The following is a 24,206-nucleotide window of genomic DNA, read 5'->3' as shown; positions in this document are numbered from 1 at the left end:
GAAAAAGAAAGTTTATTCAACAGATACTCCATAAAAGTTTTTTTTTCCATTTTTTTATTTATCTCTGAATCTATTTTTCACCCAGTATCTAACTCCTTTATTTTTATTCCCCTTACTGCTACCTTCTTTTATTTTCTTTTTATGTATCAGTAAGAAGCTGGGGAGATAGCTTGGCAGTCTAACCACCTCACCTGCCTGGCAAGTGAAAGAACCTGAGTTTGATCCCCAGGATTGCATGTTGTGCTGGCCCTGGAACCCTGAGAGCCATGTCACAGAAACAAGGTGTGGTGGTGCACACCTGTAATTCCAGCACTGGGGAGGCTGAGACAGAAGGATCACTAGGAGACTGTGCTGTGTAACAAGATCCTGTACCAAATAAACAAATCAGTAAGACAGAAAGGACAGTCCAAGTTATGTACTAGCTTTTAGCCCTGCTCCTGCAACTCTAGGGTGATGCAGTTACTATGTGAGACTCGAGTTTGTCATGTGTCTGTAAGGTATAAAGAGAAAAAAAGGGTTAAGGAGATAGATCAGCGGCATAAGCATCTGCCTGGCAAGTGCAAGTTCCTGAGTTTGATCCCCAGCACCCCGCCCTCCCCCCCAAAAAAATTTAGAATCATATTTTACCTAAACAATAACATCTTTTTTCTGGTAACTGAATCATTTTTCTTGTGTTTCTAAAATCTGAAGTTTATCATTACAAAATTATGTGACAAGAGTTCATGGAAAATTTGAGGTCTGAGACTACAGTGCTTTCTGGAAACTTGTGCCTTTCAAAATAGTGGTATAAAGAAGATCTTCTATAATAAATACATTAGAATATTAAACAATAGGTTCTACTAAGTAATAACAGAAATGTAATTTAAACTTTTTCCTCTCTTAAATAGGTCTTACATTGGGAAAATAAGCTGGAGTGAAACAAATGCATCATCTGGAATCTGTTTTCTGTTCAGCAACTAGGATGGCGACTCTGATGAGTCAGTGGGAGGGACCCCTGACAAAATGATTACAATGGTATGTTGAGAAATCCTCTAGACTTAGTATTAAGAACTAGCAAGGCATTAAAAAAAGAAAGAAATTAGCAAGGTATTCATCTACTCCCTCATGTACTCTGCAAAATATTGAGACTTAAGGTCTGGTAGCAGTAAGATTATAAAGATATTTATAGATGGTGAAACTAGGAATCCAAAGAGTTAATTAGTGCAATGTACACTAAGTTCCTTCAAGAAGGTCTAGGCTGAAGAGGCAGCTCAGCGGTTTAAGCCCGTGTCTGGTAAGCACAAGGGGCCAGGTTTGATCCCTGGTACTGCATGCTGTGCAGGAATGGTGGTGCACGCCTGTTAATACCAGTGCTGGGGAGACAGCTCGGCAGTATAAGTGCCTGCCTGGCAAGCTCAAGGACCTGAGTACCCAGTACCACATGCCGTGCCAGCCCCGGAATCCCAGGAGCCATGCTGGCCATGGAAATCAGGCATGTGGGCCCACACCTGTAACCCCAGCACTGGGGAGGCTGAGACGGAAGGAATACTACAAGTCCAAGCTGCTATGTTCCAAAATAAATATTTTTTTTTCTTTAAATAAGAAGTTCTACAGAGCAATTCCTCTAGTATTTTATTATGTGATGTAGATATATGTGTACTTTATGAAATCTGTAAAACATGAGAAGTAGAGCAGAAAACTTGAATACTTACAGTTCTAAACTTCTACCTAGAGGTTTTAGTAAAAAGCAAATTCAAGAGGAACTGACAAAGAAGAAGATAACAAAATAAACCAAAAACAATAGTTTTAGGTTTTATTAAGGAATATACAATATTGGAATTCAAAATGAGTATAGGTCCTGTACCAAACAGATCATAAAACAGAAATGTGTTTGTTCCTAGATCGATACCTAAATCAGAATGATGATCGACAAAAATAAGTACACAGTAATGAGACAAAAAAAAAAGCAGTGCAAACATACAGAAATAGACTGGCTCATGGAGAAGCCTAGAGCAGCTAAAGGTATGGGTAGAATACCTCTGTGCCACTCCAGGGGCAGAACAAAGACTAGTGAATGTAAGCTGAAGAAGTCCCTATGAGCAGGACTTTGGGAGACTCAAAGTAGATGGAGTGTCATTTCATCAGAAATGCTAGTGCAGAGGGTGAATGACTTTGTCAAGATATTACAGAAAAGAGATCTACACAGGATAGTTTAGACTTGTTAACTTTTAACGTCTCTCTTGATTCATAGGAATATACAATACTGGTTGTATACTCTCTTCTAAACATACATAGGTTGTATGCTTAGAAGAGAACTAGGAGTCCCCGGTTCCGCAAAAAAAAAGAAGAAGAGAACTAGGAGTATGTGAGAGGCTGTCTACTTGCAAATTAATTATTAACTAATAAACTGTGTACTCTGGACCAGCCAGATAGCTTTGAGGAAGGGGGTTCTGAATTGGCATAGGCTATAAATTGCTTGTTGGTAAAACCACTTCTTCCATTAGGTATCTGGATAGGTAATAAGTAATAGAAAGAAAGAGATTCTTAGTGTGTATATGTGTGTGCGATGGGGGCCCCATCTTGTATTAGAATTATGAGACAACTTCATTATAGAATTATATAAAGTATGTCATAGATAGCAAGACAGGATATGTAGATTAATTTCAAAATTTTTCAGTTAAAAAAATGACCTTAGTACATTATTTATAATGTATTCTGAATGGGAATAATAGGTCTGCATTTAAAAATCTGGAAATTACATATATTTTAAAAAATTTCCTCAATACACAAATTTCATAGGTTATATAGTAACTTAAGTGGAATTGGTGTGTTTGTGATCTTTCTGTTCCTTCTTTCTCACTTGGAAAAAATCAAAAGCTCCACTCTGTGGCTCAAGGGAACAAGGGTCTAGCCAAGAACAGAAAGGGCTGTCACAGCAACCATGCTGAGTGTTAGCTATCCAGCTGGCAGTCTAAAAAACCATGTCCAAACTCCAGACTGGAAAACAGACTAGCTCAAGATATCCTACAGGAAAATTCACAGAAAGAGCCAGATTCAGGTCTGGTAGGAACATCTCACCCACACAACAAATCCAAACCAGCACAGGACCACAAACCAAATTTAGGACCTCACTTTGTGAGATACTGTTGACAGCTGGGGTCAGGCAAAGGGAAGAGTATGAAAAAGCAGCAAGGAAGACAGAGGGACTATGAGCCATCATAACACCATGACCTCTTCCACAGGGTTTGGGGTGTGGTATCCCAGAAAGGCAAAGCTAATTTACCCTGTGTCATGTGCTGGTAAATTTTCAAAATTCGTGAAATCTTTTCTTTCTTCTAACATTTCTTTCCTCTTGAGTAAAGTAATATAAAAAGTGATGTTACCAGTTGGATGGATTTGGCTTAAATCTAGGCCTAACTACTTACAATAAGAACGATCCCAGACAAATAGTAATTTACTCTTAAGATTTTTGTTTTGTTTTACTTTTTGGTACCATGAATTGAATTCACAGCCTCAGGCTTGCCAGGCAGGCACTGTGCTGCTGAGCTATAATCCCAGGGACACAAATGGTAATTTAAACCCCTAACACTCCATTCTTGGAACGGTGAAATGAGATTAGCAACTACCCAAAGAGTTGTAGTTGACAGAAATTTATACATGTAGTAACCATAACTGTGATACACACATGCCTAATCAGATACATTGTAACTATGAGATATATATGCCTAATAAAGTTTCGGCTTCATTAATCTTCACTGTGTGATTCTTTAAATAGCTGGATGGCAGCATAATGAAGGTAGGCACAGTAAGGACAGGTCCTGTTTTATAGCCCAAATACAAAGCTGTCTATGTTTTTTGTGCAATGAGTCATTAACTTTTTAAAAACTAGTGGAGCATGTACCTTTCAAAATGTTATCTGATCATTCAGGCTTAAAATGACAGTCACACACCATGTGACTTGGTGTATATCAGGATATACCATCTAGCTGTGCATAGGTATACCCCATGATGTTCACACATTGGTAAAAATCACCTGATATACTGTATTTCTCCAATGTAGCCTCGTCTTTAAGTGACACAGTACTGTATATTCTAACACACTAGTTGAAATATGTATGAAAACATACCCGGCAAAATCTCAAGTTTTGTTAAGCCATGTAATTTATAATTGTATCTTGTATTCATACACAATTAAGAAGTATAAAAGTGATTTTAAGATGTATTATCTCATTTGATCTAACTTTTAACTTTCTGGAAAGAATGTGTGTGCTTTTTTTTATTTTTTATCTATTTAAAATTTTTTTATTTTTTAAATTTTTTTGTGGAACCGGGGATTGAACTCAGGCCCTTACACTTGCCAGGGAAGCGCTTATTCTACTGAGCCATCTCCCCAGCCCTGGAAAGAAGGTTTATAAAAGAAGAAAATGGAAGAAAAAATATATACTTGAGAATCATAAAAAATAACAAAATCAACAACATAAAAAATTCTACTATACTTGGATCAAATTGTTTATGCTACAGTTAACATGTGGAGTAGGAAGTCTAAATAATTCAAGATTATGCTCTCAGCCAAATACTCTAAAGGACTAAATGAAATACTCAAATTGTGAGACAGTGTCATTTATTCTTTACATGGCAGTTTTACTGCTTTAATGGGCAAGTAATTGTACTTTTAGAAAAAAGCTCCAAGTAGTTTAATGAGACAAAACATAGTAAGGTTAACTTCTAACATTGTAGAATGCAGAGATCCAAGTGTAACTACAGCATAATATCCTTAACCACTTTCTCAGAAGTTTAGGGAAAACACTGTATATTTGTTTTCAATACTTCCTTTATAGTAAAGACAGAGTTGAGAATCAGTATGAAACCTCTTTGGACATAGAAGATTGATATAGCTTGTTTTAATATTTAATATGATTGCAGGTTACCTACAGGTAAACCATTCCTAAAAAGACTAGCAAAAATAAGAACATAGCAATTTTAAAAGCAGAGCAGTAAAAACTGGAAACAGCTTGGGTAGGTTAAGCAGACTCAAGAAGTCAAAATGCAAATTACTAGTATTCACTTAGCTGTAGGATCAGGCACAGAGAAAAATAATTACTCTCCATGTCATCTGTACAACTCCCTTCAATGAGGCAAGCTAGGAATACTTTACAGATGGGAGACAACAGAACACACAGACTTGAGAGAACATCCCTTATGTCACAGAGAGCTGGTGGCTGAAACTGGGAATCCTAACTAAGCATAAATCGTGTGCTGTGTCATTAACAAACAACATCTTAGAGAATTTTTCTTCTATCTGTTGATACTAATATCTCACCGTTGCTAAAGAAATGATTCAATTCCTGACAATACCTTGAAAGTGTGAAGCTTCTTAGCTCTGGCTTCTCGGTAGGTTATAACTCAGAAAAACTCTGATGCCCAGGTCATATCACACTTCAATTAAATCAGCATCTTGGGCGGAGCGGGGAGGGTGGTAGGCATGATATCTATCTATCTATCTATCTATCTATCTATCTATCTATCTATCTATCTATCTTTTTTAGTACAGGGTCTACAGGGTCTCAATACACAGAGCAGACTCAGTGATCCTACTATTTCCAGCTCCCACGCACTGGGATTACAGGTTCATGCCACCACACCTAGTATCAACATCAGTATATATTTAAAGCTTGCTTGCTTGTATAATTCTAACATGCAGCTGAAACTGAGAACTACAGGTTCACATATGAGATACATGTATATTTTTTACTATGTTGGAAAACTTATGCAAATACACAGCACCAAATGCCTTCACAAATGAATAATCAATCATAAAGCCACAGGTGAATTCCCTTATTATCAAAACAAAAATTAAGGAAATTTCTTCTGTTCATCTTCAATCATGGGACAAAATGCTTACCAATCCAAATCATACATACAACCTTCCTCTGCTTTACTGTACAGCATAATAAGAAAGGGCAGAGATCCAAATCCAAGGATCTATTATTAGAGTGGGAGTGTGGCTCCAAAAAAATAGACATTCTGGATACAATCACTTAGTCAAATGAGAAAATGGAAAATCTCTGCTCACCTGGGCTCTGCTTGGAGGCCAAAAGAGATGGTGCAGCTGGGCAGGGCTCTAATGTACACCAACTTTCACGATTTATCTGAAAAATAAGAACAATCTGCTTCAGACACTAAAGTAATGTGGGACAGCTTAACTGCTAAGACTATATTGCTGCAGGAGCCAAAACCTTCTGCTTGCTAATATTTCATTTCAGAGTGGTTAAAATTATGTAAGGAAAAAACAAACAAGCAAACTTTCCAACACAATCAAAGTAGTTCAGACAATTAACATTCTGAAGAGCCTATGAATAGGCACACAAAAGCAATAGGGAAAAAAAAAAAAAAAAAAAAAAAGGCCATGGTACAGGCCAACCATGGAATAAAGTTAACAGATAAAAATGACAAAACAAGTTTGATGTCTGAGTTTAAAAGCTAAAAGACAGTATATTTTTAAAGTTCAAAATCACAAAATAATTCTCACTTGAGGTAATACATGCCAAGTAGGTAGCTAAAAATTCATTTGTTATCTTGTGAAACTTTCAAAATAGCTTCAAGAATTTTGCATTAACTCTAGTCATTCAAAGAGTAAGCTCAGAGGTGTTAAGTAATAAATAGCTCAAATGGCAAAGGATGTGAGCCTCTATGATTCCATAAAGTATCCACCTATCTCCCAAAATAAGGTTTTTAAAAGATCTAACCTTAAGTCTCCCAATTATCTTAACATTATAACCTTTTAACTAACTTTAATATCATTTCAAAAAAATGATCCTTAAAGATTTTAAAACTCTCCTCTCAGTAATTAATAGCAGACACAAATTGGTGTGAATACTGCAAATTTCCAATATATCAGTCACTGTATCTAACCAATAAATACAGAACATTCCAACCAATTTTTAGCAGAATGCACATTCTTTTCAAATGTACCTAAAATGCTCACATTTTTGTGGCATAAAGCTAATTTTAAATAAAAGAAAAATGACATATTCTGTCATATATGTCTCAAATTTAAGATATTCTGACAACAGTATAAAATCAAAAACAAAAATAATTAAAAACTCAAATTTGAACATGTAACTCAAAACTCATTATTAAAGCTAACACTATAAAACTTCTAAAGAAAACATAGGAGAACATGTTCTTGTGACTTGGGGTTAGGCAAATATTAGACAGTATGCAATGAGCAGCATGAAAAACGCAAATTCAACTACATCAACGTTAAAAACTGGCTCCTCAAAAACTATTACAAGATAAATGAAAAAAAAAAAAATACAGAAGGGGAGAAAATGTTTTAAAAGATGTCAACCTGCTAAAGCACTCTACCCAGAATATATAAAAGCAAAACAAAAGCAGGGTACAGTGGCCTTTGCCTTACTTCTAGCATTTGGGGAGGCTGAGGCAAGAGGGTCACACGTTTGAGTCCTACCTTAGGGGACTGAGATATAGCTCAGTGGAAAGGCTATGAGTTTGGGGCTGGAGAGATGGCTCAGTGGTCTAAAGCACCTACTTGGAACAAGCTTGGCAAAGCACAGGGACCGCGGTTCAATCTTCCAGCACCACATGCCAGCCAGCCGCGCCCCCTGGTGGGCTGAGCTGGCCACACACACACACACACACACACACACACACACACACACACACACACAATAAATGTTAAAAAAAAAATTAAGAAAAAAAGAAAAAAAAATTAAAAAAGAAAAAGAAAGGCTATGAGTTTGATCCCTAGCACAAGGGAAAGTGAGTTTACACTACAACAAAACATCACTGTACGGCCACCAAATAGCTCAGTGGATTAAAGAGCCTACAAGCAGGCACAGGGATGGGGCCTGGGGCCTGCTGTGCTGGTCCCCCCGCCCCCCACCCCGCCATGCTGAGACAGCAATTGAGACTGGGCATGCGCGGTGGCGCACACCTGTAATCCCAGCTCTTAGGAGGCTGTAAACAGGCAGATCACTATGAGTCCAATCTAGTACTGAAACCCTGAACAACCTTCCCCCCACAAAAAAAAAAACAAAACATCACTGTTTAAATGGATAAAAGACTGATAAACATTTCATCAATAAAAGATAATGAATGGGAAATATAAAAAGAAAAAGACATTCAAAATTGTTACTCAACAGAAAAACACAAAATAAAACCACAAGGAGATGCAACTATGCTTGCATTAGAAGAGGTTAATGACTAATGATACTACTGTGTATTGACAAATATGTGGGACAAGGGAGCATGAAAATGTAGCTGAAAGAACACAAAACGGAGCCATTTTGAAAAACAGCCCAGCATTTTCTTCGGTCAAACATACACTACACACAACATAGCATCTCACTCAGGAGTATTCCCCTCACCCCCCCCCAAAAAAGACATCTTCATATAAAGATGACAGCAGATTCACAGAAGTGCTGAATTACTAATTTAAACAATATGGACCAACTCCAAGAGTGCTGTTATGGAAGAAGAAAGGGGCAGACAAAAGACTACCTGCTTCCTGTATGGTTCTGTCTATATGACACTTCAGAAAAGCCAAACTGCACTGTCAGAAAGCATTTCAGTAATTAACAGAAACTGGAAGGGAAGACTAACCAAAAAAGAAATACAAGAAAACTTTTCAGCTGATATATTCCTATATGATGGGTAGTTTGCTAATATGCATCAAACTACAAACCCCACCAGTGCAGGGTGGTGGTATTTCTTTGGTTTAGTTTTTGTGGTACTGGGGACTGAAGCTAGCACCTGTGCATGCTAGGTAGGCAAACACTGTACCACTGAGCTATAATATCCCTAGCATAAAGTGGTGAATTTTATTGCATGCAAATAATGTGAAGTATAAAACATAAAAGTAAGTTTTTATAACCCCTAAACTCTTCATTATCCTCTAATTGCATTAAAACTAAAAGTTCAGCTGAAAGACCGGGCATGGTGATATGTGCCAGTGATCCCAATGCTGGCCAGGCTGAAATCAGGAGGATCACTATGAGTCCAGGCTGCATAGTGAGACCTTGTACCAAATACATTAAAAAAAAAAAATCAGTAATGTAAGGAGCTTCTAAACAAATCATCAAGTATCTGAATATAGTGCACAATGACAGAATGTGATTGTCATTTCATGGCCTTTAAATATAGAATGTACCCAACAGATGCCTGATCACTTTGCTGAGAAGGTACTAATCTACTCTGCTGACAAAGATCAACAGTTTTACTAATTACAGTAAGAAGGATACTACAGAAATATGGTGGGTCTTTTCGAATTATAACTGACATTAGAATAAATTAATTAAACCAGTATCAACTGCTTATGAGTAACAGAATAACCATGTAGTCTAGAATCATATGAAATAAAACATCATTTGCTCATTTCAGCTCTTTCGCTACCACAATGAATAAAGGCAACAAGGGCCAGGAGCCTTCATTAATTGTTGGGGACCTAAACTTATAAGTTGACATGGTATCTGCATAAGGCTGTTCTTGCCCTGCTTTGTCGGCAGGTTTTAGAATGCAGAAATCCCAGTTCCTCTTGGTCACTGCTGAGGTCTTGATGGCCAATGAAGCTGTGACTCTCACAGAGCAGCATGAGGCCCATTGAGGACAATACACAGAGAGAACGGTGTGGGGATGAACCCTGTTCCTTTATTATGTTAACCTTTCCCATTCAAGCACTATCTTTACTCTGTTGCCTGCCCACTGCCCTGGCTAATAAAATAGAGGTTAGCTGGATATTCTTGTTCATTGTTCCCAAAGAATACTGATCATTCCAGAGCCCTATATCCTTGCAATTCTTATCTCTTGCTTTTTTTCTTTCTCAGGGCAAGCCTGACTGCAGAGGTCCCTGATAACTGGTGCCACGGAAAGGTTTACTGATAATCGGTGTTTTACTTTCTAGGGTACTAGAAAATGTCAAATATTTGGAAGTGATTCTGTATGTAAGGAAATCTTCAGCATATCTCTGGGATGATATAAAACATCTTTGCTAAAATGTTATTTGGGTATGCACAATAAAGGATACACACAAATTCAGGAACCTTACTAAATCTTACCCACATCTTTCAATGAGTTAAATTTTCTTTCTTTGTTTTTTTTTTTTTTTTTTAAGCACCATTGAGATTTTATTTAAATTTAAAAAATTTCAACTGGGCCAAAATTTAACTTAATGTAAAATAAACTTCCCCACTAATAGTTAAAGAGACCAGAACCTTCATACTTCAAAATGAAGTTAATTGAATTTTGAAGGGAAAAACCTGCATCCCGCCTTTTATTCCTGTAATTGAAACATGTTGCTTGAACAGAGCAACAAATTTTAAGTTAACAGAAATTTTTAAAAGCTTAATGAAGCCTTTAACAGTGAAAAATATAAATAAATCACTTTTGACTATAATATTGCTTTCTTCCCGCTACACAGCCTTCAAAAATTTTTAGCCTACATTTTAAGAAATGACTAAAATTCTGTAAGTTACAATATTTATATTACCTTTTCAATACTACACTTGTTCCATTTCCAAGGCTAATGAGTAAACATTTCTTTGCTTTGAGTGTGGGAAGAACTACTAGACTCCATATATACCCACTCATTTCAGACAATTTTATATTATGTAATGTTCAGTTTGCAAAGTAATAGATGTCAAAATTATAAGAACAAAATTAAAATGAGTCAAATCTTTTTAAGTGAATACACTATGTGATGAGAGCTATCAGTGCATGGCAATCATTTTCCACTGGTGTCTCACATCTTTACAGGTCTTGTGGGTAAAGGCTCCAATTGTGCTTCTACTCCAGACTATCTTTCCAAGAATGTCTGTGTGTCAGTCTTGGGAGATAAAGAAAATGCTTCCATCTAAAGCAAAGGGCAGGCTCTTTTTACCTTTTAGTATTGCAAAGATAATGTCTGACTATAGACCAAAGTCACGTAGTTTATTACCCACTATAAAATTACAGGTTTCTTAAGATTTGCGTTTCTTAGCTCTGACACAGCATCTACCTGAACTGGGCCCCTCCCTGTTACCTTCATGGAACTGGAAAGCAAAAAGACCCAACAAGCAAGTAGTGTTCATTCTGCCTGTTGTACTGTGAGTAATGAACACATGTGCCTCTGACCCAAGAGTCCATGACTGCAGCCAGCAACCATGAAACTGTCAAATCTAATGTAATTTATGGGCTTGACAGTAAGATAAAATCTCAGACCCATCACATTTCTTGTCAATCAGTACTTACTGTGTTTTTTATTTTTTGAGACAGGGTTTCACTGTGTAGTTCAGACTGGCTTTGAATCACTATGGAGTCCAGCCTGGCCTGGAATTCACGGTGATCCACCTGCCTCCAAAGTGCTGGGATTATAGATGTAAGTTTCAATACTTTCTAGTTAGTATAAATTTTAAATACAATGACAACTCAAAAATCTGTTGATATAATCATGATGGTAATGAAAAAGTCCTAATGCACTTCTATTTTAATTGAGCCATAATGCTTAAATGATCATAGATAACTAGTATCCCTTTCAAATTCTCTGTAGTTTTTCAAGTTGTTTTATTTGTTTGTTTTTGTTTGTGACAGGGGTTGCTACATATACACAGCTAGTTCAGTATACATCCTAGGCTGGCCCCAAACTCACTCACCATGATCATTTTGCCTCAGCTTCTCCAGCACAGGCATACAGCACTATAGCGTGTGTGGTAGTTTGCCAAGTCTTTTATTTTTTAAATGTATTTTATAATAATTTCAAGAGGGATGAAACCATACAGGTTATCATAATAACGAATATTCCCTGCATACCTATAACCCCAGTACTCAGGAGGCTGAGAGAGTAAGATGAGAATTTAAAGGCAGCCTGGACAGACAGAAGGTGAGTGGTCTCCCATACACCCCTTTCTTAGCAGTTTCTCTAATATTTAGTATCTTACATAACTACAGTACATTTGTCAATAGGAAGAAAATATTATCACCAATGAAGTACTAGAATTTATTTGTATTTAACTTGTTTTTCCACAGACATTCTTTCTCTGTTCATGTATCTAGTCCTGGATGATACATTGCATATGGTGTGTATGTGATGTGTGTATGCACAGTCTGGATTTGAACATCTTTTTGGCAATGTAATTCCATATACCATAAATCTCATCTATTAAAAGTGCATAACTTAATGGCATTATAGTATCTGCAGAATTCTGAGGAATTCCTGGATTGTCTTTCACAGTGATTGCACCATTTGACAATATCTACACATCTTTGCCAACATTTGTTCTTGTCCTTGTCTTTTTATATTTTAGCCATCTTAGTAGGTGTAACCTTATTGATTTCTTTCTATGATTTTCTTTTAACATGGAAAATATTTTTAACCTATTGGTTACTGTCTAGGAAAGTACTACTAAGATGCTCTGCATGCTGGTTTCCTCTCCTCTTTCATTAGAACCCTAAAGAGGATCCTCTTGTTCTTCCTTTCCAGTTTGGGCCCAGCAGAATGGCTCTCACCAAGAAGTGTGCCAAGAAGAACTGTTCTGTTACCAGTAAGGGGATAACCCAGGAATATGCCATTACGTTCACAGGTGTATCCACAGAACAAGTTCCCAAAAGTATGTGCACTTGAGGAGATCTGAAAATCGGCCAAAAAAGAAAGGCTGGATGCACACTAATGCCAGGCTCAACAAAGCTGTCTGGGGCACAGGAATCAATAATATTCCATATCATATCCATGTACAGGTGTCCAGAAAATGCAATGAGGATGAAGAGTCACCAAACAAGTGCTGTGTACAGCTTGGTAAGCTATGTCCTGGCCAGCAGGTTTGAAAATCCACAGACAATGAATGCAGATAAAACCTATCCATCAAATAAAATTACAAAACTGAAAAAAAGTAGTAGTAATAAAAGAACTTGTCCTGAAAGAACCTAGAGTCTATGTGACTTGAAAACAGAAGTCAGTAAGTTTGCCATAACATAATGCTTAGTGGACAAAGACAAGAGAAGGGCTGATGGGGCCAATAATGTGAGGTATAGAGAAAGATGGGAATGAGGCTGAATCAGACACTATTACTGCACACAGAATTCCTAGTGCTAAATGCATCTCTGGTCAGATAACAAACAATACAAAGACTCTGGGCAAGAAAATTTATACATGCACACCCCCAAACACAAATTACAGAGTGTGGGTAACTCAGAGACTACAAATATAAGTCGGTAAGCCAGAAAGCTACAGTAGATAGTTCTACCAAAAGTAAGGAAGCAGAGAATCAAGAGCAAAGTCCACTGTGCTAACTAGTGCATACAACCAAAATACATCAGCAAAAGTGGTCCCTAAATTTGGCATCTGTGGTTTTTCTGATGGGCAAGTGAGAGCAGAATGCAGACCATGAAGCATTATTGTATTTCCAAAACTGGGTCTTCTAAAGTTTACAAATTACATAGATCCTTGACTTATGAACTCAATTCATTCCTGTTTGGGCTGGTAGCAACTCAAGCTGTAAACTGAAGGCTCAGGCTCCTCTACACAGCCGTCAATGTCTCTCTCCTATGTGTATACAAGCAGGTCTCAGTGTCCCTAGACATCAGCCCAGGATTTCTCAATTAACCCCATACAAGAAATGATACTGTAATATTCCCTCCAGGACTCTTTGGAGTTAAATTTTTATCTGACACCATCTGGAAGCACAAGTAGCTAGCACTTGGGTCACAACTCAAGACTGGTTATAAGTTAAAACTAAAATTCCGGTCATAACCCAAATTGCTTATATGTCAGACTAGTTGTAACTCAACGGTCTACTGTACTATATCACACAGATCTGACTTTCTTAAGGCCCTATGAAAAATCATATTCTCTTTATTTTTAAATTATTACTATTTTGTGGTACTGGGAATTTAATTCAGAATCTCATGCATGCTATCTATGCAAATACTCTACCACTAACACACACCTTCCCAGACCCCATATTGCTAGAAGCAATATGGGAGTCTGGTGGAGGAGAAAACAGACTCAGTGAGGCTTGGTGATTAGTGTGTCCTTATCTGAATTTACCATCTGCAGTGATTCAGAAGAAAATTAAAACTGAGTGTCTTTAGGATCATACCTGCTTCCCTTTGCTAACCCATAAAAAGTCTAAAGCCAAAGGAGGTAAAATAATTTGAGCAGAACAATACTTCAATAGTATTTTGAAACAGCAAGGACCTGAGGTCTCCTCCCCACACTTTCTGGCCACTTCTCATCACCTTCCCCTACAAGTTCTCTTTTGTTTTTTATTTTGTCTCAGGGCTCAACAATAATTGTTTTAAACAATTTTCAATAATAATATTAAAGAAGTCTGGCAAAGTACATGGAGTAACACCTCCAGGTCTTTATGTTTTGTTTTTGTTTTTCTTTTTTTGTGGAACCAGGGATTCAACTCAGGTCCTTCTGCTTGCCAGGCAAGCGCTTATTCTACTGAGCCATCTCCCCAGTCCCCAGGTCTATATGTTTTAAGACAGCACGATTATTTAATTTAGATAAATAAAAAAGTAGTCCATTAAAACTAAACAACTAAAATACAAAAATGTGGCTATCAATTTTGTTTTTGGCATTTTCTTTTGCTAGTAGCCTGTTTCAGTCATTAACAGTTAATTGACAATGATATACAGAAGCAGTCTGCTACTCACAAATATAAGAAACTTCAATGAATTAAGAGTTGATTCACACTTTCAGTCAGTACCCTCTGCTGAATGAAGTTTCATTTACAAACATTAAAAGTAAAGCCTACACTAAAAATTAGTAAAATTTCAGGTAATTCAGGACTCTGCATAAAGAATTGGGAAATCTGGTACAAGGCTTCTTACAGCCAATACGCTACCATCCACAAACTGTTCCATCCACATTGTTAGCCATCTAGCAAAAGAACACATCTTAGGTAAGGGACAGTATACAGCAATAGACATGATGAATAAAATATCATTTTGATTATAATTTGCATGACAGGTCCCCAGTCTGTAAGTCTGAGAAATCTTTTCACATTTAAAGTGCCATGGATTACACTGCCTCCATATTCCAGGATGACAGATCTATGTATATCAAAAAAAAGTATGAGGCTAGGGGTTATCAGAGTCAGTGAAGTAACTGTACAAATCATGGCCAGGAAGGTTAGAAAATATTAATTTGTAAAAGACAAATGACTGAAATCTACAGAGGTTAAGGAAGGACCTAGCATAAGAGTAGTAATTTCAGGGACTTGAGACAAATTCAAGAAAAGTGGTAATGTATGAGATAGGCCTTAAAAAGGAAGCAATATATGCTTGAGAAGGGGTCAGGCAGTTAAGGTGGGAAACTGTATCCACGGGACATAAAGTATCAACAAATAGTCTCAGCAGACTAAAGCACCTACTTAGAGCACAGCAACGGGGGTTCAATCCCGGTTGTGCCTTGTCAGTCCCACCCTCAGGGCACACTGAGACAGTGACTAAGATTGGGCATGGTGGTGTGTGCCTGAAAACCCAGCACTTAGGAGGCTGAAAACAGGAGGATCACTAGGAATCCAATCTGTGTAATGAGACCTTGTAGACCCTGTACTAAAAAAAAAAAAAAGTTATGAAACTCCAGAGCTGGACTTGACAGCATCTTGTGTCTAAGACTCTATTAAGAATATAACGAAGTCAGCTAGATGTGGTAGCACATGCTGTAATCTAAGTACTCAGTAGAGTCAAGCAGCAGGATTGCTGCAAATTTGAGGACAGCTTGACCTACACAGAGTATTCAAGGTCAGAATGAACAACATAACAAGACTTGGAAAGGGCCGGATAAATAGCGCAGATGATTAAAGAGATGGCTTAGGCAGATGCAGGGGCCGAGTGTTCAATCCCTGGGCCTATGAGATGGCCCTGCCTCTGGGGCCTGCTGAGACAGCAATTGAGAGTGGTCATGGTGCTGTGTGCCTGTAATCCCAGCACTTGGGAAGCTGTAAACAGGAGGATCACTACAAGTGCAATTTACGCAGTGAGACCCTGTAGACCCTGTCCTAAATACCAAACAAAAAAGACTTGGCTCAAAAAGAAAAAGCATAAACAAAAAACGATTTAAGAAAAATAAAAGTGTGCTATCCAACTTAAAAAAAAAAAAATGCCAGGTTTGGTGGTACATGCCTATAATCCCAGCACTTTGGAAACTGAGGCAGGTAGATACGCGAGTTTGAGTCCAACCAGGACTACAAAGTGAGAGCCTGTCTCAAGAAGATCAAAAGAATAACAAGGAAAGTTGGGCACAAAAGTACGTATCTATAATCCTAGCACCTGGGAAAGACTAAGGAAGGAAGACTGAGGGCTGGAGGCCAGCCCAGACTACACAGCAAAGTTCTCTTTCATTCATTCTGTCTCTCATTCATAAATAGATAAATAAACAAATAAATATTTTTTTAAATCATGGAACTCTCGTAAAGAACACACACTAAGTGTCACAATGAGGGATTCTGATTACACAGACACAGATTACAGATGTTTGTTTTTTCACAAGTACAAGATAGCCAAGGAGCAAAAAAAAAAAAAAAAACAAAAAACAAAACAAAAAAAAAAACACATCTCCAATTTTTGGGGGCTTGCCCTATAGCTCAGCTGTTTAAAGTGCCACTTGGGCAAATGCAGTCAGTCACACTGGACCACATTTTGATCCTGAGTCCCACAAGCTGCACCACACCACCCCTTAAGGCAGCCAGAACTATTACCCCCCCACCTCAAAAAAAAATCCTCCAAAATGCCCAATGGTAGAGGTCAGGGAGATGGCTCAGTGGAATAAGCGCTTCCCTGGCAAGCGCAAGGGCCTGAGTTCAATCCCCGGTTCCGCAAAAAAAAAAAAAAAAGAGAGATGTCAAAATGCCCAATGGTGTCTTGATGTATAAACGAAGTTAATATAGGAGTAAATATAGCAGTTTTATCTCTAGCAAGGGTGACATCAATCATAAAAGAGAATAGAAAGATCAGTATTATACTTGGAAAATAACTCTAGAAGTATAGAGATAAAAGGAAAGAGTAAGGAAACAGGGAAATTAGAACACAAAGATCAGCTAGGATGAGTATGACCTAGTCTAGTGGAAAGGCACCCCAACTGCGGACATGTCCTGTAGACTACACAAAAAAATGTACTTCAGAGAGCGGGAACAGATGGCAGAATCTACAGAACTTAGGAGAAAAAGGGTGATTAAAGATCACAATGAACAGATATATGAAATTGAGAGGAAGCTTGATGCACTTTATGTTCAGTCTGAGACATCAACCTGTCTTGCAAAAAGTTAAAACAAGGTTATGAAGGTCTGAGATTAAAAACTCAGTCTATTATACTTGTTCTTTACCAGGTAAAAGAGTTTGCCAGGACAGCACAGAGAGAAGATATACTCAAGGTAGCATTCATAGTAGATAATACACTTGGGAAGCTGTGTATTATTTGAAGATAGGCACACCTTAGAAGACTCTTACTTGCTGGCTTCTTACAAACAGCACAAAAGTATGCACCAAAGAAACATAAATCAAAACCACAATGAGATATCATTTCTTATTAGGCTATTATTTTTAAAATAAAATAAAACACAACATATTGGTGAGAATGTAGAGAAACTGGAATCCTTTTGCACTGCTAGTAGGAAAATGGTAGTCACTGTGAAAGAGTGTGGCCATTCCTCAAAACACAAATACCTTATGATACAGCAAATCCACTTCAGGGACTACACCCAAAAGAACATAAAGAATCCAAATATATATTTGTATACCAATGTTCAAAGCAGCATTATTCAGACTAGCCAAACAAAACAGCCCTAAGTCCACTGATAAAAGAATGAGTAAACAAAATATGGTCTATATTTAAAACAGAACATTATTTAGTCTTTAAAAAGGAAACTCTGACATATATTACAATGTGGATGACTCTAGAATACACTTTTCTAAGTGAACTAAGATAATCAGAAAAGCACATTTTTATTTCTATTTTTTTATTAATTTTATTAAGAAACAAATAGCAATGAGATAGTTTCAAATCAGGTTAGTAGGACAGTTACAATAATTAATACATTGCATATTGTTGTCTTCGTAGTGGCTATTCATAGTACAAGATGCAGACATGATATCCTGTCCAAACAATATTAGTACAAATCTTTCTTCTCATCGAATTGTTAGCTATATATCTATCCTACGTATTTTGTATATATAGATACAAAATGGTCCTTCATTTATATCCCCTTTTTTGTTTAGTTTTGTCAAAGTTGGTTATTCCCTTGCCATTTAAATATTGTAGGTGCATGAATTCAGCAAAATGATCCAACATAGTCCAGTAGTCCATAATAGTAGTGGGTTATCCGTAGGACTGGTGTTCACTTGAGCCTTTTATAGCTCAGCATATTAATATAGTTTTACTTTTTATATCTCATTTTTATACTTTTCTGCTAGATGGTTAAGACCAAGATAAAGTAAGACCGATTTAACAAGAAATGTAACTTCTGTATCTGACATGGTAAATCCCCTCAGGATTTACCCTGAAACCCTGTAGTGCAAGTTGCAGATCCTTTGTCAGTGTCAGCCATGTGGATGAGTCACGGCCATTGCTTGGCCATTGTGCTCTCTGTGAAAGCCTGAGAGAATGTTTTCTCTCCACATGTGACTCTCCTTAGGCACACCACTCTACATCATCCATCACTTTCCTCTGTGCCCCCATAATCTCCTTGATCAGAAAATATGGGACACCACTGAGTTACAGGATGTTACAGTACAGGTTCTCTTACGTTCTAAGTCCTTACTGACCTTGGCTAGGGCCAAAATGTTAGCTGTCCCTGTAGCCCTTCTTTTTACTAATTTTTGGTCTGCCAACTTAAGCTGTCAAACCTCCAGAAGAGAAGCTTAACGGTATTATTACCCTATAAAACAGGCAGGTGAGCTTAACCTCACTGTCTGAATATCAAACATCTTACACATAACATCAAACAGGTATTTTCCATCAAGTAGTGATATGTTAAACTTTAAATCCTTATAGAATGTGAAGAAAAAATAAATAAAAATTTTAAAAATATGAATAAATAAATACATATTTTTACACAGAAATTTAGAAATCTAACCATATACAGTATTGTACCAGGACAGTCCTGTGACAGTTTTTTCCTTGTCTCTTGTTTTCATTTATTACCCTTTTAAAAAAAATTTTTTTTTTTTTTGCTTGAGAGACAGTATAGCAGTAATTGATATGACATTAGAAGCAGTACATATTTAGAAGACCAGAATGACAGGCATTCCACGCATGGCCCTAGTATTACACATTGCTATCTTCAATGCAGTTGCTTAGTTCACAGGTATCAGCGTATATAGTTAGTCAAGGTGAGAATCCTACCAATTACCAAAAGTATTTTTTTAATCTAGTCACACAAGGTACCTGGAGTACTTATATTAGAGAGAAAATAGAAAGGTGCTTGCCAGGAACTTGGCAGTGGGGCCTGAGAAATTACTGTTTTCAGATACAGAATTTCAGTTTGGAACAGTAAAATAGTTCTAGATGTGCCCAACGGTGATGGTAGATGCACTTATGCCATGAACTGTACATTTGAAAATGGTAACAATGGCAAAAGTTTATGCGTCTTTTATCACAATTTTAAAAAAATACACGTACAGCAGTTAAAGAAAAGTAGTCAGCCCCACAAAGCCAGAATCAGGGCCAGTAATCTGAGCCAGATGCTACAAATCATAGCCAATGCCATTAACCAGAGGACAAACTCTATAATGTACAGAGTGTGGAAAGAATGTCGAAATATGTATCAGCATTTTCAACCACATCCCGTTTAACAGCAATGCCAAGCATATCATATTTGTGTGTGAAGAGTATTATGCTAACAAGCTGCTGAAGAGAGATAAACTAAGACAATCAGAAAAGCAAAAATATTTTATGAATTCAGTTACACAAGGTACCTGGAGCACTTACATTAGAGAGAAAATAGAATGGTGCTTGCCAGGAACTTTATTACAACATGTCTGCTCATTCTACTCTAATTCAGAATCACTGATATGGCAAACAAACTTGCTCTAGTCTTGGATATATTCATCAACAACTCTACAGTTTCTTTCTTACTCAGACAAGGTAATTTGAAGGCTATGCTATGTAGCCCCATTTGAAACATTTCAGACTGCCTCCCATGAACCAGATACAAGGCCAGGACACATCCTCATACATGGAGACACGTCTGTGTTATAGGAAATCAAAGTTATCATATATTCTATTAAACAATGGTTTTCATATTAGTCTCTTCCAAAATGTGATTTCTAAGATCAGGTTTTATCACAGTAAGGATAAGTCGGTTCTTTGAATTAGCAACACACTTACCCTTTTCTGAGATTAGGTGTGGCAAGAGATTCTAATCATCAGAGGAATTAGCAAACAGAAAAAGAAGACACATCCGTGTTGGCACTACTAATAATTTGAGTTTTAAGACAAAACTGAAGAGGGTTGTAAGCTCCTCCTCCAATCTTAGAAACCATGGCTGTGAAATCACTTAACTATGAAGGAAATACAGCACTGGTAACTGAGTGAATAGGTAAAAGGGGGGTACAGTTCAAGATGATTAGGAAGTTTTGTTTAGCAAGTAACTAGAAATGTGAAAAAGACTTTAAATGTTAAAAAGATTTTAAATTTTAAGTATCGATATGACTCAGAAAGAGAAATCAGTAAAATATACTTTTTGGTCCTGATTATAGCTATAATCTTTAGTTAAAAACAGATTTAGTCATTTCCTTTGCTCACAGCAGTGCCATAACAACCATATACACCACAGACACTCAACATCCAAAGTTCTGGTGAGTTACAGTGTATACAGAACACAGGCTCGTGAAAGTTACCTCAAAAGAAATGTCAGCCCTTTCCAGGTAGCTTTTTCACTCCTTCCACAAAGCCTAAGGACCTCTTGTGATGACCTACTCTACACCCACAATGTGTTTCCAATGGTTTGAAAATAGAGCAGTACATATTTTCACTGGAGAGGAAAATGGCTTTGATTTCTGGCAATGTTTCTGCTACTGTTTATGTCTGAACATCCTAATAATACAGCTCATGGTTCCACCCAGCCTTCCCAGCCACTGCCTGTACTTCCTCTGCAACTGTCTCAGGAGAACCAGCCAAAGTAACAAGGCTGAATAAAAGGAAGCAAAAACTCACCATCCGGCCATGGAAGCCAAGACTTGAGTCAAAATCTTTTCAGAGAATCATCCTGTAACAGAGCTGATATGCATGGTGGTCTTGAATTCCTTGCCCCCTTATATCTTTTTGTTTTGCTGAAATATGGAGGAAAACTTTTAACTGATATGTTTTTCTCTGGGACACAACAAAGGAGTTGAAGATGAACCATTCCTTCTGAGCATTAGCAAATGTAGCTTGTCCAAGCACCACAGATGGGAAGGGACTGTCTTCCTCTGTAAACATTTTCACTTAATGTATACAAAATAAGGTTGCAAGCCTTTTACCCATTTAGATAACATTCTAGATTACTAGCTAAAAAAAAGTCCTTAATAAATCATCAGTGAAATGAAGGATTGTGTCACTATTACAGAGTTTCTCCATCCAGTATCCAAAGTATATAAAATTAGTAAAACAGAAGTGACCCCCAGCTAAAGACAGGGTAAGTTAGTAGTTAATTTCTGGTCAGCAAATTCAGTGAAACACTTTGGACTCCATTCCTTTCTGATACCTGTCATTCTCTAGGAAAGCCTGCTTGTCATAAATTGAAGTTTAGCCCTCCAAAGTTCTCATTTGCCCCCCACATGTGAAGTTAGCACTGGCTTTCTGAAGGACAGTGGGAAAATTGGGCATGTTGGTACTGAAGGCTCTGCTAATAATAAAAATTCCTCCATATTCCATTTTTAGCATATGATTCATAATTACCAACCACTTAAAAGTTAGAAAACATGTATGCACCAGGAAAGAAGAGCATATATTCATGTATATGTATATACATACAAGGTTGATTACATATGCTTCTGTTAATAAGAGGACCAGTCAACTAGAAGCAGCCTAGGACAGCAAGAAAAAGCATGGACTTTGATAACAGTCTGACCTCAGATTGCATTCTATCCCTGATTTGAGGTCTAAAACACTGCGAAAATCCCCTGGCAACCCAAAACTGTTTTGTGTATATAAAATGAGACAAAGATCAGGAATGCAAACACTCAATGTCTGTGTCTCTTATCCATCTCTTTCCACAATCCACTTCTCAAATGGAGACCTCAGAAAAAGTCTACATAAGCACTACTCTAATTCTTTTCATTATTTCTGATACAGTACCCTACTCATCTCTGTCAACTGACTTCAAATGGTTTGTATTTGTTTTTCCATTCATTATCTATATTTAAGCAGTAAGAGGATAAAGACTATAGCCCTTAGACTTAACACTATTTTTGTCACTGAATAGTACCAGTCTCAATGTCTTCTTATTCTCAAAGCAGAGCAACACCAAGTCTCTATATCATTTTAAAACCAGAAGCAAGATGTTTTCAGGACTCCTAGTGTCTGTATGCAATAAATTACTATTTCCTGAGAAGTGTAGTTTGCCACGAAAATCTTTCACTGTATAATGGGCACAAATACACCAATATGAAGATGCTTATTAACCATAGCTTTGTGAAAAATTGTCTTCGTCACTCAAGTTCTTCATATTCATCATAAGAGTACTCTCAAGTTCATCTGAAAATGGAATTACTATCTGATAAGACTCAATGAAATAACGTGTACTAAAGGGGTTCGTTAAAATATAAAACAGCACAAAAGTAAACAAAAAAGGGGAATATAAATGAAGGTCCATTTCATAGTAAATATAAATATATATATATATATATGTAACATATATATATATATATATCTGTATATATAAAATAGCATAGATGTACAGCTACTTTCTCTTAGTTCAATGAGATTTGTACTAACAGTGTTTGGACAGTATATCATGTCTGCATCCTTTACTCTGAATAACTACTACAAAGACAACAATATGCAATGTTTTAATTATTGTAACTGTCCTATTAACCTGTTTTGTAACTAACTCATTGCCACTTCTTTCTCAATAAAATTTATATATATATATATATATATATATATATATATGCATCTGTTTTTTATGTAAATGACCCCAATGTTCATTCTTTAACATTCAAAAAGTACAGTTCATTGCCGCTCTGGTGATAACAGAGAAGTCCAGGGTTCACCGCATGTTTCCAAGCATCCCTAAGTTCATTTTTGTCCCGGCATCTTTTCATCTGGAAGCCTGAGCCTTTACAGCCTGAATGGCTGCCTCCTGTTCAGCCACCACCACTGTGTGGTGCGTATGGCGATACCCAGATCTCGCAGCAAGGAAAAGCAGCATCTCTTAATAGAACCACTATTGATTTAGCTTCACTCAAAATGGCTTTCATGATTACACAGTTACTTATTTTAGCATTATTATAAATGTATGGTATTCCTTGTGACATGCAGAAAGAGATACACACACACACACACACACACACACCTTGAAATTGTAAGGCATTAAGCAAATAAAGGTTTTTAAAACTAGGCTCTCATAAATACATTATATTAGGACAAAAGTTTTAAAACATCCTGTTGTCTTCTTAGAAGAAATCGCATTTCAGAGAAACTAAAATGATACTATCTTAGAATATAAGTCTAAAACATCAAGTTACCAACTGTTGTCAGCCTAGGCCAGGCCAATTAAACAATCACCTGAGAGTGATTATGGAAGGACAGGAACAGCACTCTACCACAAATCACACCTCCTCTGCCCAGTACCTCACCCAACATGGTATTTCATCAGCTTTTGCGTCTGGCCTTTTAAGCTCATTTCATGCCCTTGCTCGTCCAAAGAAAACAATGAAGGAGTGAGTCTCAAGTTATAAAATGAATTGATAAATCAACAAAATAGCTCCAGTGTTTTTTCTATCAGGAAAACAGGTCACAAGTCCATCTAAAATCACTCAATTTTTTCTTCCACAGCCTCATAAGTTCAGCTACCAAGTTTGTTTTCACACCTGTGAAGCACTTGGTTGGTTTCCAATTTTCACTGTGTTTGCCAGAGAACTGCTAAACTTCTAAAGTGTTCTTTGAGTTGTCCAACATTCCCAGACTCTCATCCTACCAGCTAGAGTCCTTACTAAATTTAGATTCAAGGATGCCTTCTGTTTACAATTAACTGTCCAGAGTTTCCACTCCCATTCTCCTTAAGACACCCAACATCACTATTGCT

General features: G+C 37.1%; 1 protein-coding gene across 4 annotated transcripts in view; it reads right to left on the bottom strand.

Moving 5' to 3' along the window:
* Akap13 (A-kinase anchoring protein 13) overlaps positions 1-24,206 on the bottom strand; it is a 209,532-nt gene that overhangs the window by 123,288 nt on the left and 62,038 nt on the right. For all 4 annotated transcript variants that reach the window (XM_023710147.1, XM_023710150.1, XM_023710152.1 and 1 more), the window contains one exon: positions 6,053-6,128. In XM_023710147.1, coding sequence (XP_023565915.1) covers positions 6,053-6,128 — 76 coding nt within the window. The remainder of the gene's footprint in view (positions 1-6,052; positions 6,129-24,206) is intronic.

This window comes from Octodon degus, unplaced genomic scaffold (genome assembly GCF_000260255.1).
Source record: "Octodon degus isolate 3935 unplaced genomic scaffold, OctDeg1.0 scaffold00002, whole genome shotgun sequence".
Lineage (NCBI taxonomy): Eukaryota > Metazoa > Chordata > Mammalia > Rodentia > Octodontidae > Octodon > Octodon degus.
Note: the sequence above shows the minus strand (reverse complement) of the source record. Positions and strands in the feature narration are given on the sequence as shown.